The sequence below is a fragment of the Schistocerca serialis genome, chromosome 4 (genome assembly GCF_023864345.2).
Source record: "Schistocerca serialis cubense isolate TAMUIC-IGC-003099 chromosome 4, iqSchSeri2.2, whole genome shotgun sequence".
Taxonomy (NCBI): Eukaryota; Metazoa; Arthropoda; class Insecta; order Orthoptera; family Acrididae; genus Schistocerca; species Schistocerca serialis.
In genome coordinates this window covers 948,631,016-948,649,505 of record NC_064641.1, presented here as the reverse complement: position 1 = coordinate 948,649,505, position 18,490 = coordinate 948,631,016, and the positions used below count along the sequence as shown (strand labels likewise).

Here is an 18,490-nt window from a genome sequence, read left to right as displayed (position 1 = left end):
ATCTGTCTTTAGCAGGTAGTTCGATAACCCACATCCGACGGAAATATTTTAGACATTGTAACTACAAAAAGACCTGACCTTATCAACAGTGTCAGTATACAGACAAAGGCTCCACGACTGTAATTATGAATCATAGTAACTATCTGGCAGAAGACCTGACTTCTCCACCTATAAACTCTGCCAGAGTGATCCCATACCAGAAGACCAACACAAACTCCAATCACTGCTAAAAGCCTTAGGACTTTCGCAGAACATATCCCCTCAATTCATTTCCCTCCATACCCCTATGACACCCCGCACAAAAGCCCGTACCGTGCTACTGAGTGTCTCTCTTGCAGAGTCTTCCACTCAAGTTTATCTATCATCTCCGTAACACTTTTGCCATTACTAAATGATCCTATAACGAAGCGCACTGCTCTCTGTTGTATCTTCCCTATCTCTTCTATCAACCCTATCTGGTACGAACCCCACACCGGTGAGCAGTATTCAAGCAGTGGGCGAAGAAGTGTACTGTAACTTACTTCCTTTGTTATCAGACTGCATTTCCTTAGGATTCTTCCAATGAATCTCAGTCTGGCATCTGCTTTACTGATGATTAATTTTATATGGTCATTCCATTTTAAATCACTTCTAATGCCTACTCCCAGATAATTTATGGAATTAACTGTGTCCAGTTGCTGACCACCTGTATTTGAGCTAAATGATAAGGGATCTTTCTTTCTATGTATTCACAGCACCTTACACTTGTCAACATTGAGATTCAATTTCCATTCCCTGCGCCATGCGTCAATTCGTTGCAGATCCTCCTGCATTTCAGTACAATTTTCCACTGTTACAATCTCTAGATATACCACAGCATCATCCGCAAAAAGCCTCAGTGAACTTCCGATGTTATCCACAAGGTCATTTATGTATATTGTGAATAGAAACGCTCCACCGACACTCCCCTGCAGCACAACTGAAATCACTCTTACTTCGGAAGACTTCTCTACGTTGAGAATGACATGCTGCGTTCTGTTATCTAGGAACTCTTCAATCCAATCACACAGTTGGCCTGATAGTCCATACGCTCTTACTTTGTTCATTAAACAACTGTGGGGACTGTATCGAATGCCTTGCGGAAGTCGAGAAACACGGCATCTACCTGGGAACCCGTGTCTATGGCCCTCCGAGTCTTGTGGACGAATAGCGTAGCCTGGGTTTCACACGATCGTCTTTTTTGAAACCCATGCTGATTCCTACAGAGTAGATTTCTAGTCTCCAGAACAGTCATTATACTCTAACATAATACGTGTTCCAAAATTCTACAACTGATCGACGTTAAAGATATAGGACTATAGTTCTGCAATATAGGTCTATAGTTCTGCACATCTGTTTGACATCCCTTCTTGAAAATGGGCATGACCTGTGCCCTTTTCCAATCCTTTGGAACGCTACGCTCTTCTAGAGACCTACAGTACACCGCTGCAACAAAGGGGGCAAGTTCCTTTGCGTACTCTGTGTAAAATCAACTGGTATCCCATCAGGTCCAGCGACCCTCCCTATTTTGAGTGATTTTCATTGTTTTTCTATTCCTCTGTCATCTATTTCGATATCTACCATTTTGTCATCTGTGCGACAATCTAGAGAAGAAACTACAGTGCAGTCTTCCGCTGTGAAACAGCTTTGGAAAAAGACATTTAGTATTTTGGCCTTTAGTCTGTCATCCTCTGTTTCACTACCATTTTGGTCACAGAGAGTCTGGACATTTTGTTTTGATCCACCTACTGCCTTGACATAAGACCAAAATTTCTTAGGATTTTCTGCCAAGTCAGTACGTAGAACTTTACTTTCGAATTCGTTGAACGCCTCTCGCATAGCCCTCCTCACACTATATTTTGCTTCATGTAATTTTTGTTTGTCCGCAAGGCTTTGTCTATGTTAATGTTTGCTGTGAAGTTCCCTATGCTTCCATAGCAGTTTTCTAACTTGATTGTTGTACCATGGTGGCTCTTTTCCATCTCTTACGGTCTTGCTTGGCACATACTCATCTAATGCATATTGTACAGTGGTTTTGAACTTTGTCCACTGATCCTCAACATTATCTGTACTTGAGATAAAACTTTTGTGTTGAGCCGTCAAGTACTCTGAAGTCTGCTTTTTGCCACTTTTGCTAAACAGAAAAATCTTCCTACCTTTTTTAATGTTTCCATTTATGGCTGAAATCACCGATGCTGTAACCGCTTTATGATCGCTGATTCCCTGTTCTGTGTTAACTGTTTCAAATAGTTTGGGTCTGTTTGTCACCAGAAGGTCTAATATGTTATCGCCACGAGTTGGTTCTCTGTTTACCTGCTCAAGGTAGTTTTCAGATCATGCACTTAAAAAAATTTTACTGGATTCTTTGTCCCTGCCACCCGTTATATACGTTTTGAGTCCCCCAGTCTATATCCGGTAAATTAAAATCTCCACCCAAAACTATAACATGCTCAGGAAATCCACTCGAAATATTTTCCAAATTTTCCTTCAGGTGTTCTGCCACACCACTGCTGAGCCAGAGGGGCTATAGAGACATCCCATTACAATGTCAGAGCCTGCTTTAACCGTGACCTTCACCCAAATTATTTCACATTTCGGATCTCCATCAATTTCCTTCAATACTATTGCACTCTTTATCAGTATAAACACGCCTCCCCCTTCACTGTCCAGCCTGTCTCTGGGGTATAATCTTCCAATATGAGTTTGGAATTTCATTACTGTTTACATCTGGTTTCAGCCAACTTTCAGTTCCTAGTACTATGTGCGCATTGTGACCGTTTATTAATGACAGCAGTTCTGGGACCTTCCATTAGACACTCCTGCAGTTTACTATTACCACATTAATATTGCCATTCCCTGTTGCGTTTTGCCTACTGCTACCTTGTCACGTCTCAGGAGGCGTCTTGTCGGGCCTAGGGAGGGAATTCTCTAACCTAAAAAACCCACATGTGCACTCCACACGTACTCCACTACCCTTGTAGCCGCTTCCTGCATTAGTGCATGCCTGACCTATTCAGGGGGACCCTACATTTCTCCACCCAATAGCGGAGGTCGAGAAACTTGCAGCCCAGATCTCCGCAGAATCATCTGAGTCTCTGGTTTAAGCCTTCCACTTGGCTCCAAACCAGAGGACCATGATTGGTTCTGGGAACAACACTACAAACAGTTAGCTCACCCCCACGTTGCGAGGCTTTCCGCCTTCACCACCTCCGCCAACTGCCTGTATGAATTGAGGACAACCTCTGAACCCAGATGGCAGGAGTCATTGGTGCTGACGTGAGCAACAATTTGAAGTCAGGTGCACCCAGTGCTCTCTATCACCGCTGGATAGGATAAGACCCCACGGTAAGCAGACATAGTGAACACTGGTCTTCTTCTCCGACCTTTCCGCTGTTTCCCTAAGGGGCTCCATCACCCACCTAACATTGGAGCTCCCAATCATTAATAAACCCTTCCCCCCGTGTGCCTGCTCGGACCTCGCTGAAGGAGCAGCCACATGTCAACTCACAGGCAGAGCAGGCGATGCCACACGGTCAGCCTCCACTTTGACCCTCCACCTCGTGTGACGCGAACGCCGTTGAAACCGCCACTCCCCTTGGGGAGAGGGTGGCCCAACGGTGCCCAGTACCCGCGAAGATGTTTCAACAGCAGGGACCATGGGTGAAGCATGAAACACCTGGGGTGTACCCCGCAACGAACCACAATCCCCACTGACGCTACACTCTGAGGCAGCAGCCTGAAGATGGCTGACCGCGGCCATCAGCACGTTCATCTGTTCGCGAATAGTGGCCAGCTCTTCCTGCGTTCGTACACAGCAGTCACACATCCTATCCATCCTAAGAAATCAACAATTTACTGTAGAGAGTTAAGTAATCAACTTTTAACTAGACTGCTAATTCACTAAAGGTGGCTGATAGCTGACTAAACTGTGGTCACTAGACACGTCTTGCTGTAAACAATGAAAATAAGCACTAACTGTCTCTGGACTGTATTCAAAACAAACACGAAATCTATGGAACACTATTACTAGTACTCGAAAATTAAAGCTTCCTAGGAGATGTGAAGCAGACGGCAGTTACGATGACACTGGCACCTCCCTATACACTATCATACCTCATGCCCATGGTCTTACCGTAATTGGACATTACCTTTCCCAACGTCCTTGATAGTACAAACCCACTGCCTCATTCCTCAAACACCTTACTCACTTTATCCTAAACCACAACTACTTCTCCTTTGAAGAGAAGGTACATAAACAAATCCATGGCACAACCATGGGCACCTGCATAGCATCCTCCTATGTCAACCTTTTTATGGGAACTCTAGAGAAGACCTTCCCAGTCTCCCAAACCACCAAACCCCTAGCCTGGTTAAGATTCGTTGATGATCTCTTCATGATTTGGACTCAGAGCCAAAGAAGCCTATCTTTATTCCTTCACAATCCTGGTACTCCTCAACCCAGTGTGCCACCTTCCTCGTTGTTGACCTCTTTCTCCCTGATGGCTCCATCCGCACCTCTGTCAACAATAAACGCACCAAACACCAACAGTACCTGCATTTGAACAGCTGTCATCCCTTCCACACCAAAAATCCCTCCCATACAGCCCGGTCATCCCAAGACGGCATATCTACTGTGACAAGAACTCCCTTGCTCAGTATGCTGAAGCTCTCACCAAGGCCTTTACAGACAGGCAGTACCCCCAGACCTAATCTACAAACAGATCTCACATGCCATTCCCCCCACTCCTCCCACCACCCCCAAGAACCAGCCACAAAAGAGTGTCTCCTTCATTGCCCAGTACTACCCCAGACTGGAACAACTGAACCACATCTTTCGCCAGGGCTTTGATTACCTATCATCACGCACTGAAATGAGGGACATCCCACCCGAGATGCTTCCCACCCATCCTAAGGTGGTGGTCTGTCACCCACACAAATTCCACAACATCCTGTTCTATCCCTATGCCACTCCCAATTCCAACACATTACCACATGGATCTTATGCCTGTGGAAGACCAAGGTGAAGACCTGCCCTATCCACACATCCAGCACTTCCTGCTCCAGTCCTGTCACAGGTTTATCCTACCCCATCAGACCCAGGCCACATGTGAATGAAGCCATGTCATTCACCAGCACTGCTGCAACCATTGCACAACTTTTTATATTGCTATGACTACCAACCAGTCATCCAGCAGGATGAAAGGCCAATTCCAAACTAAAACTAAGAGTAAAGTAGGCCACCGTGTAGCACAACATGCAGCTGAACGTAACCGGTTTGATTTCAATGGCTGCTTTACAACCTTGTCTATCTGGAGCCCCCCCCCCCCCCCATGGTAATACACTGTCCCCTACACGTTCCACCCAACAGTTTCCACCTCCCCCCCCCCCCCTCTTATCATCTCCTCCCCATTCTCATCTCCCACCCTGTTTATTCGCAGTCCTCTGCCAACTCATCCGCCCATCTTTCCCTGCTTCTCTCATTTTGTTGTGTGTGTGTGTGTGTGTGTGTGTGTTTTTACTGATAAAGACTTTGGCCATAAGCTTTATGTAAGTGTCTTAATTGTGCCTGTCTGCAACTTGATGTGTCTTTTTTATGGTAAGTAGCCATCTGTCTTTTATACATTTTTGTAATGGACTGGGTCATCTGCAAGTCATGATTTACCACTCTGGCTGGCCTAGTACATTTTAGGCCAGCTTTTGACCCAGACTTAACAAAATCTTTGCTGGTAGTCCTTGAAAACAAAAAGCACTGTTTCAAGGTATGTGAATAAAATGAAGAATTTAACTGAATTTTTAGTCAGTGCTCGACAGAAGTAGTTGCGGTGCTAACTTCCTCGGAAGACTATGCAAAATTTTGCCAACAGTTAGCATGGGGCACCTGTGTTTGTAACTATGAAGTGGTTTCTATTGGCCAGTGTACAGAAGACCTGTAATTTCATCCATTTGTCTTTTTGTTGAATATTATCAATCCAATAAGAGGTGTAGCCTTTAATGGACATGTTTAAGAGTGACAGGCTGTAATCTGATTTGAAAGGCAGATGCTGTCAATGGAACTGATATGAACAAAATGGAATGGTAAGCTGCACATTTGTGACTTTGCGCAAACTTGAAGGGATTACAGTTTCAGTAGCTGTTGTTTTTCTGTAGCTGCTAAACAAGTGTTTCTTTGTTTAATATTTACACTAAGGCACAAGAAATTTACAGAAAAGCCTCCCAGCCACTAAATTTTATTATGTTTGGAGCTCAAACATTGCAAGAATGTATATAATTGTCTAATAGTACCTGACTGTAAATACAGCACAAAATCCATATACCTGAACAGTTTTCAAGTAAGTGTTTCTTTCTATGGGAAAATGAATTTGCAATTCTTTACAACAATCTCAGATAGAATAGGTATCAGAGGGGAATTCACAGTCACGTCATCAGACTGTCCACAACAAGTGTTTTGAAAGTAGAAATTATCATGCCTTACACATGTTTTAGTAGCTAGTATTGTGTTATGCTATGTTATGTTATGTTATTCTACATGATTTAGTTTAGGATGGATAACATGTTCGTACACTTATCTCCAGCAACATTTGTAAATAAGTTAGTTACACCACCCAATACTAGTCTAGAACAGGTGGGAGCATGGGGAATGGCGGCGACTGTGGTAGTATATTATCTTTACCAACAACTGTAGACCAAATATGGCTTAAATTCAAATAAATGGTACGCACAGCAATTGAGAGATTTATACCTAACAAAGTGATGAGAGGTGGACCTGATTATTCCCCATGGCACAAAAAACAGGTCAGAACACAAGCAACAAAAAAGCATGTCAAATTTAAAATGAACAAAATTATCTGAGATTGGTGATGTTTTACAGAAGTTTGAAATTAAGTGCAGATTTCAATACGAGATGCTGTCAATAGTTCCCATGACAAAATGTCTCGAAATCCTACTGAAAATACCAAGAGATTCTTCTGCTTGTAAGTAAAGTACACTGAAGAGTGGAAAGCCTGCATAGACTCATATCACTGATGTGGATTTGTAGCAGGACGATGGTTCAATCCCACGTCCGGCCATCCCGATTTAGGTTTTCCGTGATTTCCCTAAATTGCTCCAGGCAAATGCCGGGATGATTCCTTTGAAAGGGCACTGCCGATTTCCTTCCCCAATCCGATGAGACCGATGACCTTGCTGCCTGGTCTTCTCCCTCTAACAACCCAACCCCAACCCCAACCCAAACCCATCTACTGACACACAGTTAGCAAAGATTCATAAAATTTTGTTCTTGTGAAAAACAAATTGTCTTTTATTCCATGAAGTAAAGACTTCTATCAACAGGAAATCTCTGAATTCTCATCTCTGGACTTCCAGAGGGCTTTTGATACATTTCCTTAACAGTGGCTTCTAATCAAATTGCATGCCTGTGGAGTATCATCACAGTTGTGACGCTGCATTCATGATTTCGTATCAGTAAGGTTACAGTTTGTAATAGCTGATGGAATGTTATCAAATAACACAGAATTGATATTTGGCATTCTCCATGGAAGTGTTATAGGCCCTCTGGTGTTAATCTGTATGACTGATTTAAGAGACAATTTAGGCAGGCCTCTTACCTTGTTTGCAGATGATGCTGTCCTTTACCACCAAGTAAAGTCATCATGTAAACCATTTACAGTTAGTGTTGACCAACTCAGGGTGTATACGTGGACGAGAAAAAAAAATTCCAGGATTTTTTCCGGATTTCCCAGTTAAAAGTGCAGTTTCTCCAGAATGAAAATACACTTTTACCGTGCTATGAAGTGACTGTATATTTTCCCTCCGAACTCTAAAACTTGTCAATCCTTTGAATGGTTATGTTTTTACACACGGGCGCAGAATTTCTCAGCACTTTAGAAAACGAAACTTGGGGAAGAAAACTCCTTTTGGAAAGATTTTTGATGTGCAGCAACGTGTACGCTGCATATTTTCGTATTACGAAAGTGTAAATTGAAATGCCACCAAACACCGCATGTGACTTTCCGAACCATTGTAATCGAGATTGCGATGCGCTTTTGTAAGCCAGTCATTGCTCATGTCACGTGATCCCGCCAGCCGATGACAGCGGATATTCAGACCACAGGACACGTGATGTAGTCAGCTAATAGCAATACCACTGTTAAGTAGCGCGGATACACAAACAGGAAAAGTTAATGTTTTAAATTAATATAATTAGTCTTGCTACAAGAAAAGGAAAAGCTTTCACATATAATGTTGAGATATCTTCAAACGTAACACGCGTAAAATTTTTAGACGAGTCCAGTGACTTGTTCTCAAAGTTTTCCACAGATAAATTGGCTACCGCAGAGGATGAAGAGCTTCCCAAAGCACTACATCAATTTGCTGATAATGACGACAGAAATGTCTGACCTTCTGGGCTCGAAATACTTCTGAACGGCTCATCATCAAATGCTCTGTGATTTAAGAAATTCATCGTACATTCACGCACATAGTTCAACTTGCGTAAAAGGAAATTTACTTTGAAAGTAATGCTTTTCAAACCATCATTCGCAATACTTTCCCGCGACCTGTTAGAAATAGGCTCGATTCAGTAGTTGTCAGAGAGCCGCAGATAACGGGCGTTACCGGTCTTTAGCAGTTACTATGACGCAGGAAACCCGTATATTCGTACGTGTGAAACATCAGAAGATCTTACACTATGTCGTAAAAAAGAAAAAAGAAAGACATCACAGGATACTCCACGAGCATCGGAATTTTGTGAAGCATACTAAAATGGCACATTTAAAGTGCATACTTAAAGAGGACATTCGTATGGCCAGATTCCCAATGAAGTAGGCCTTGACCTGATATTAAGCTTTTCAATTGGGCTGCAGAATGTAGATTTTCTTGGAGTACCAGTACTGTATTACCTCCATTTTTATTGTTTATTATGGCATAATGCCATACGTGCTAGAAGATGAAAACGTGCACTTGAAATGCAGTGAGCAGTTGAAATTAGCCAATAATGTGGAATTAAACACTTTGTTTCAAACACATTGACTGCCTCAGTGTAAAATATTAATAAAGACCAAATTTATTTAGCTAACCGACAAAAATTACTTCATTGTCCTACAAGGCGATTAATGCATGGCTATCAGAAAAGTGGAAATAAAATAAAATCTGAAACTAATACCGTATATTAGCCTTCCGTAATTATGTGAATGTATTTTAATTCACTTGATAGCTCCCGGCCACAGAAATCCATTTTGTTTTCATTTGACGTGATAGCAGTAAACGAAGAGGAAACAGCAAAATCACTAAGTGTAAACAAGGGTCACGTAGAGACTACACACTTCTCCACTATAGTCAGACTGCTCTGCGCATCAGCTTCGGATCTACGATTTTTCCGAACCGGGGCAATACTAAGATAGTTAAGTCTATTTTGTCACTGTCTGCTAGATAAAACAAAATAGGCCTTTCTAACACTGCATTGTAACACACACCAAATAAATGAGACTGTTTTGGCACAAATGTTCATTTTTATAATGCGACAGAATATAATTCACGAAGACCAACATAAAATGCCTCTTAGGCCTACTACAAGCAAAAACCTTTATGTTAGAAAATAGTTTCAAATTTCATTCACACGCTCAAGTTTCTCAAGCATGAGATCGAAAATTAGTAGTTCGAGATTTTTATACAAATTTGGAATCGTCATATTCTTCCCTAATTTGTGGGATGTCCCCGTTTCTTCTCTTTCCTCGTTCTAACAAACAATCTTGTTATGACTAATTCTGGAATTATTCCTGCCTTTGTCAAAATTTATTCGCCGATTAACTTCACTAACCCTGCCAGAATCACCGATTTAGCTATCCCTGATTATTCTCCGGTTAGGCGTTGTTACGTTCGTACAAACCATTTTCCTGTGCTACTTCCAGAATAGAACTTAAGCGGCTGCTAGACGGGGACTGTATAACTGGCCCTTACTAGTGTAGCAATCTGGCCAAAAATTTGACAAAATTTATTTTCCTGGATACACCGAGAAGATAATACGTAATCTTTCTTACCTGTTAACCTGTTAGTTGTTTATTTCTACTCTGGTAGTCTGAAACTATGGATTTCCCTAGTAATTATAACAACGCTGCTCATTCGCAAACCCAATCAACCACATAATCAGACAGCGATTGGCGTTCACTCGTTCGGATTTACTCCTCCAGCTTGTATAGCCCGGTCCCCTTTTGCCTGCATCACATACACTATGCATGCATTCAAAAATCAACTTATGATTTTTTTTTTTTAATCCCCCCCCTACCATGGGACCAAACTGCTGATGTCATCGGTCCCTAGGCTTACACACTACTTAAGCTAACTTATGCTAAGGACAACACATACACCCATGCCCGAGGGAGGATTCGAACTTCAGACAGGGTGCAGCCGCACAAGTCGCCCCAGACCGCGCGGCTTATGATTCATTCAGAAATCAACTTACAGAGCGTGCTCAAAAACCAACAGGGATATGCATCAAAATCATATGGTAATCGATAGACCGATGTGCACTGGATGCTAGGCGCTTTGTGCACCAAGGTTTGATATGATAGGATAGCTCATTCTGTATTATCATGAAACATGGGACAAAGTATCACAGATATAATACACATGTTGGTGTTTCAATCATTACAATGAATGCACTTTTCATTGTGGCGAGATCTCTTAATGAAATTACAATCCCAACTTTCTCATCCTGATATAAAAATGTTTTTTTGACACCCGCCTACATATGCAGAAACGATCACCATATTAAAATACAAAAAATCAGAACTCTCACAGAAAGATTTAAGTGTTTGTTTTTGCCATGCGCTGTTCAGAGGGTTCAATGGTAGAGACATAATCTGAAAGTGGTTCAATGAACCCTATGCCAAGCACTTAATTATGAATTACAGAGCAGTTGTGAAGATGTAGATTTCACATGTAGCACTAACAATTAACACAGCCAATACTGCAATTCCTGCAAGATCCCAGCACACACGTAGTTGCAAACATGCAGCAAGTTTTGGAAGAGAACTAAAAATGAACTGTATTTAGTATAGTACTATTTAATCAGTACTTTATATACAGTGATAACTAATCACCACCCTTTATTTTCATTACATAATAAGAATATGATTACCAAACTAGAAAACTCAAAACTATATAACATTATTAAATAAACTTAATATTTTGTGTTGTGTTGTGTTTGTCTGCATCACTACATAAGACTGAATTTCAGTGGAGTAGCAGTAAGCAAATAAAATAAGCAGTTGTTGCTCCCAAGGCCAATAAAGGAACACTCATAGAATTTTTAAAATTCCATCTTGGTAACAAAACTGTCTTTGTCTTTAACAGTGCACTTCTTTCAAGTCCAGTCCTAAACTTGGATTTAATTCTGCAAGACTGGTGAACACATCCATCACTTACAGTTATGAGCAAACATTGCAAACCCATAACAAATATCTGTGGAAATTTCTGTTTGTGATAAGAGGAAAATAACTGACACATGTCTATATAATGGAATGCCAATGTTGTCAACAACTGACTATTCAGTAACCACACTGTAGATTTTTGTAATAATTATAGATGAGATATGATTTTCTCTACAGCACAGAAAAAATTATGCAAAAACATGACAGCAGTAAACATAACTAGCAGAAGCTCATTCTTTTCATTTATTTTAGATCTGTACATTTAACAACTTCCATTGATCCCCATCACCGCATATCCCTCCCTCCCCCCCCCCCCCCCCCTTCCCAATCTCTCCCTCACACACACACACACACACACACACACACAGGCACACGCACCCAAACACAAACAATATTTTTCTTTCTTAAGTTCAGACTGACCTCTTAAATAAGAACTCTTCTTCTCTGAAATATCTCCCAACTTTGACATACATGGTTGTTACAGTAAATGAGTGTACAAATTTTATACAAAGAATGAGAAACTGTTAACATATCAGCTCACTGTTTTCACTGATGTCCAAACTCGAGATGCAGCGGATACCGTGCACGCAAGATTCTAGCACGTGGGCACCTTGGGCACCCAGGTTGTTGCAGCTCAGATCGAGTTCCAGGTCAACTGTAGACTCATTGCATGCCAGTCCAAGCAATAGATTCCTGTCACCAAAGCAAACTGTTCACAGAGTGCTGTAGTTCTGAACAACAACAATTAAACAAACAGTACTTGGAATATGAACTAACTAGTTAAGCTCGATCATTTTACTCTGCACTCAGATAAAAACAGACATACTTCCACACGATAATCTCCTTTTCTACTTACCTGCAATAGGAAATGTTAAACAATACAATAGCTCTAGATGTTTGTCTACCAACAGTAAATAACGACATTAAATATAACAATATGATGCAAAGGATAGCTGTCACTCACCATATAGCAAAGATGTTGAATCGCAGAAAGACACAACAAAAAGACTGTATCACAATTAGCTTTCGGGCAACAAGGCCTTTCTAAAAATTAGACAACATATACACATGCACATACTCACATACTCATGCAAATGCCACACACACACACACACACACACACACACACACACACACACACACACACACCTGGCGTCAGACTGCGAGCAGCAGGGCACTGTGGAAGAGCCAACTGGGTAGGTGTAATGAGGTGGCTGGGGCAGAGAGGGGGAGGGATAGCAGAGTAGGGGTGGGGGATGGTAAAGTGCCACTGGGAGCGCGCAAGGACGAGGTGAAGAGAGTGGCAGCTAGGTGCAGTCGGAAGGTTACGCAGAGGGCAGGGGAGACAGCGGGAAAATGGGGAGGGGGGGGGGGGGGGGGGGGGGTAGCGGAAAGGAGAGATCTAAAAAGCCTGGGTGTGTTGGTGGAATAGAGGGCTGTAGAGTGCTGGAATGGAAACAGCAAAGGGGCTAGATGGGTAAAGATAATGACTAATGAAGTTTGCGACCAGGAGGGATAAGGGAAGGTAGGATTATTGCAGGGAGAGTTCCCACTTGCGCAATTCAGGAAGTCTGGTGGTGGTGGGAAGGATTCAGATGGCACAGGCTTTGAAGCAGTCACTGAGATGAAGGACATCGTGTTGGGTGGAGTTCTCAGCAAGAGGGTGGTACAGTTGTTTTTTAGCCACAGTTTGTCAGTGGCCATTCATGCAGACAAACAACTAGTTGATTGTCATGCCCAGGTAGAATGCAGCACACTACTTGCAGCTTACCTTGTAGGCTTTACAGGTAGCCCTGCCTTTGATGGGATAGGTGATGCTTGTGACCAGAATGGACTAAGTGATGGTGGGAGGAGGATGTATGGGATAAGTTTTGCATCCAGGGGGACCACTCATCACTACAGATGGGACCAAACTGCGAGGTCATCGGCCCCTTGTTCCCAGTAAGATAATTGCAAAAGGGAATGAAAAAAAGGGGGGATGGTCAGCGCAATAACAGGAGAAAGGAAGAACCAGAAGAACAACCAACACTACTATGAAAAAAAAAAAAAAAAAAAAAAAAAAACAGGAAAAGAAAACCACAGAGGGAAGCAAGAAAAAGGTAGAAGGGGATAAAAACAAGAGAGCAGATGACCGTGCCTGGCCGACCACGAGAATAAAAAGGAAAAGCCAGCCACTTTGCGACACATTAAAACATCCACCCTAAAAGCATTAGAATAGAGAACACAAAGGGACAAAGGGCATGCACTAAAACTTATATAGAACGATAAAACCCACTGTCACATATAAAACATGAGGCACTGGCAGCTAAAATTAATAGCAACGAGTCCAGTAACTGAAGAGTCCTTTGCAGGGCAGCCAAAGAAGGACAGCTCACCCAGATATGGGCCACTGTCAGCCGGGCGCCGCACCAACGCTGAGGTGGGTCATCACGGCGCAGGAGGTAGACGTGTGTCACAAAAGCGTGGCCAATGCGTAGCTGGCAGAGAGCCACAGAGTCGCTGTGAGAGACCCGTATGAAGGACTGCCACACATTCATAGTCTCCTTAACAGCACTCAGTTTGTTGTGCATGCTGAGGTTATGCCATTTCGTCTCCCACAGCTGCAAAACCTTGTGGCGTAGTACTGAACGCAGGTCAGTTGCAGAGAAGCCGATCTCCACAAGCGGTTTCCGCAAAGCCTGTTTGGCCAGCCTGTCGGCAAGTTTGTTGCCTGGGGTTCTGACATGACCTGGGGTCCAGACAAACACCACTGAATGTCTGGACCATTCCAGGGCATAGGCGGACTCGTGGATGGTCGCTACCAAAGGATTACAAGGGTAGCAGTAGTCGATAGCTTGTAGGCTGCTCAAGGAGTCAGTACACAGAAGAAACAACTCCCCAGAGCATGAACGGATGTGCTCAAGAGCACAAGATATAGCCACTAGCTATGCAGTGAAAACACTGCAGCCATCGGGCAAGGAATGCTGTTCAATATGTCCTCCATGGACATATGCGAAGCAGACATGAGCACGAGCCATTGAGCCGTCTGTGCAAACCACTTCGTGGCCTTGGTGCATGTCAAGAATCGACAGGACTGTGGGGTTAACTGAGTTCTTAGGGCCAAATGAACGGTCCAGGCGAAGCTGCGGCCTACGTGTACACCATGGAGTGATACGTGAATGGACTTCAAGTATATGTGGTAAAGGCAAGGACTCCAGTTAAGAAACCAGGGATAGGACACAAACTGCAATTGGAAGCCCAGACCTGGGCCACCAGTGCTGGAGATGAACCACCATGAGTGGTAAAAGGAGACGGTGATTCAGATGCGCAGGAAAACTACGAATATGTGCAATATAACTGGTGAGCAGTTGAGCAAGCCTATCCTTCAATGGAGTGACTCCAGTCTCCACAAAGACACTGGTCACCCGACGAGTCCTAAAAGCTCCTGTCGCTAGGCAAATGCCACACTGGTGCACAGGGTCGAGTAAACGGAATGCTCAGGACACTGCCAAACCATAAACCACACTCCCATAGTCAAGGCGGGATTGAACAAGGGCTCTGTAGAGCTGCAACAGCGTAGAGCGATCTGCACCAAAGTTGGTGTTGCTCAGGCAGCGGAGGGCATTGAGGTGCTGCCATCACTTCCACTTCAGCTGACAAAGGTAAGGAAGCCACGTCAATCGGGCATCGAAAACCAGTCCTAAGAATCGATAAGTCTCCACTACAGTGAGTGGATCGTCTTCAAGGTAAAGTTCTGGTTCCGGATGAATGGCACGACACCTACAGAAGTGCTTAACACACAACTTTTAGACTGAAAACTGGAAACTGAGGGGTAGAGCCCATGACTGCGCCTTTTGGATGGCTCACTGTAGGTGCCACTCAGCATCACCAGCACTGGTGGAGCAGTACAAAATGCAGTGGTCATCTGTATACAGAGAAGGTGAGACGGATGGTCCTACAGCTGCTGCTTGACCGTGAATGACCACTAAAAACAGAGAGCACTCAATGCAGAGCCCTGCGGGACCCCATTCTCCTACATATGGGGGGAACTATGGGAGGCACCACCTTGGTCACGGGAAGTATTATTTGGATAATAATTGGGAGCGGGTCTCTGAGACCCCACTTGTATAATTTGGAAAGGATATAATGTCGCCAGGTCATGTCATATGCTTTTCGTTGATCAAAAAAGATGGCAACCAGGTTTGGCATCTGAAAGAGACTCGAGGGACACAACATTATCAGTGGTAGAGCGACCCTGGCGGAAGCCGCACTGACATGGAGCCTGTAGGCCATGAGACTCAAGGACCCTACCCAACCGGCGACACACCGTATGTTCCAGCAGCTTACACAGAAAGTTGGTGAGGCTGATGGGCCAGTAGCTATCCACATCAAGCGGGTTTCGACCGGATTTGAGTACCAGAATGATGGTGCTCTCCCAACATTGTGATGGAAAGATGCCATTGCAACAGATCCGCTTAAAGGTGATGAGGAGATGTTGCTTGTAGGCAGATGAGAGATGTTTAATCATCTGACTGTGGATCCGATCTGGCCCAGGAGCTGTGTCGGGGCAGTGGGCAAGGGCACTGACGAGCTCCCATTCTGTAAATGGGACGTTACAGGATTCACTGTGGCGTGTAGTGAACAAGAGCACTTTCCCTCCCAGCTGCCGTTTGAGAGTGCGAAAGTCTGCGGGGTAATTCTCTGACGCAGAGGCTTGAGCATAGTGCTCCTCAAAGTGCTCGGCAATCGCGACTGTGTCAGTAGATAACATACCATTTATGTTAACACTGGTACCCGAAAACATGTTTGATCTTTGCCCAGACTTGGGAAGGTGACGTATGGCACCCAATGGTCGACACATATCTCTCCCAACACTATTGCTTCTGTCGTTTGATAAGCTGACAAACACGGGCCTGGAGCCGTTTCAAGGCTATGAGGAGCTCCAGGAAAGGGTGACACTTATGTAGAGCTCACCAATACTCCTTAATTGCTTCAGTGAATTCCAGCAACCACCAAGGGGCTGCCCTTCACTGGGGGCACCCTGAAGACTGAGGGATCGTGTTTTCTCCCACAGAATCGATTGTTGTAGTCACATGCTCAATCATCACATTCATGTTACCATGTGGGGGAGATTCAATGGTGACAGCAGAGGTGAATGTTTCCCATATGCCATCTATGCAGGCGTCCATGGGCCTGATGCCGGGGAACTGACAGGAAGATGGGGAAGTGGTCACTACCACACAGGTCGTCATGTGCTCTGCACTGGATAGGCTGCAAATTGATAAATGAAGAGCCGAGCAACTAACATGAGCCACACTGAAATGTGTGGCGGCCTCAGTATTTAAGAAGCCGTGGTTCAACTCAGACAGTAAAGTTTTGACATCTCTGCCTTGGCCAGTAAGCACGGTGCCACCCCACAATCAATCAGAACTGTTAATACATTCAGGGATACTGCACCATCTGGAGGAAGATATACATTGCAGACAGTTATTTCCTGCATCGTCCTTTTTCTGACAGGCACAGCTTCAAGAGGGGTTTGAAGGGGTACAGGTTCACTACAGACTGAGTTTAGGACACAAACGCATACCCCCACCTGACACTTGATTATAGTCACTACAGTTCCAGTAATATGCCTTATGGCTGCAGAGGGCGGGGGCCCGCATTTCCTGGGGGGCAATGCAAAAAGCAGATGTAGAGCTTAACAGCTGTCGTAGCTCAGCCAGCTGGTGGAAAAAAACTGCCACAATTCCACTAGAAGATGACGTCATCGTGAGACTGGGAAGGCATGGTATATTCAAAGAGGCAGTTTACGCCTCAGGGTCACCTGCCGCCACCAACTTTTTGCCTGAGCAGTTTATATCCATTGTGTCCGAGGGTCTGGCGAGATCCAGGTCCTCAGTGGATGTCAAAATCTCCACCTCATCCGCAGATGCAGAGCTTGCAGGTAGCGGTGGTGTGGGTGCCACCACAATTCCCTTTGTCTTTGGGACCTTATTTTTGGATTTATCTCGCTGCTCCTTGGGTCTCCCTGTCTGGGAGGACTTCACTTTTTCAGTCTCCACGACTGTGGATGCGCGTGAAGCCCGACGACCAGCTGCTTTTGGGCTCTTCAGCCACTGGTGAGTGTCATCTTTCCTGCTAGCAGAAACCTGGGAAGGGAGTGACCCAAGGGACCCCATCATAGTGAGAGGAGCCGAAGAAGACTTATGCTTCTCCAGCTCAGAAGTGGGGACAGATATCACCAATGGTTCAATGGTTGAGGGGGTGTTGCTCCTGAAGTAGGTAATGCGGGAGCAACAGGGAGGGAAGTGCCCCCCACCATTAAGGGGGCACGTGTAGCCTTCTGGTTCTGAGAGGCGACAGGAATATAAGGAACTAATGAGGCGACAAATGTTCTCCTAGCAGCGGCGTAAGAAGAAATCATAGCCACAGGATGTAGGCACCCAAATTTCCTCTTAGCCTCAGTATAGGTCAGTTGGTCCAGGGCCTTATATTCCATGATTTTCCTCTCTTTCTGTAAAATCCTGCAGTCTGGCAAGCAAGGTGAATGATGCTCTCTGCAGCTGACACAGATGGGAGGCAGGGCACGTGGAGTGTTGGGATGTGATGGACGTCCACAATCTCAACATGTGACACTGGAAGTACAGTAGGAAATCATATGGCCTAACTTCCAGCACTTAAAGCATCCTAATGGGGGAGGTATATATGGCTTGATGTCACTGCGGTGGACCATCACCTTGACCTTCTCAGGCAATGTGTCACCCTCGAAGGCACCGGCAACCTGATTATCCCTCGGACCCTGATGAACGCACCGGATGAAATTAATACCTCGCTGCTCTAAATTGGCACACAGCTCATCGTCAGATTGCAGAAGAAGGTCCCTGTGGAATATAAGACCCTGTACCATATTTAAGCTCTTATGGGGCATGATGGTTACAGATACATCCCCCAGCTTGTCACAAGCGAGTAACTCCCGTGACTGGGCAGAGGATGCTGTTTTGATCAAGACTGACCCAGAGCACATTTTAGACAAGCATTCCACCTCGGCAAACTTGTCTTCTAAATGT

At 44.3% G+C, this 18,490-nt stretch overlaps 1 protein-coding gene across 1 annotated transcript in view; it reads right to left on the bottom strand.

Moving 5' to 3' along the window:
- The window catches only part of LOC126473606 (F-actin-uncapping protein LRRC16A), a 517,910-nt gene that overhangs the window by 200,951 nt on the left and 298,469 nt on the right, over window positions 1–18,490 (bottom strand). Inside the window, exon 14 of the mRNA XM_050100768.1 lies at window positions 11,986–12,137. Coding sequence (XP_049956725.1) covers window positions 11,986–12,137 — 152 coding nt within the window. The remainder of the gene's footprint in view (window positions 1–11,985; window positions 12,138–18,490) is intronic.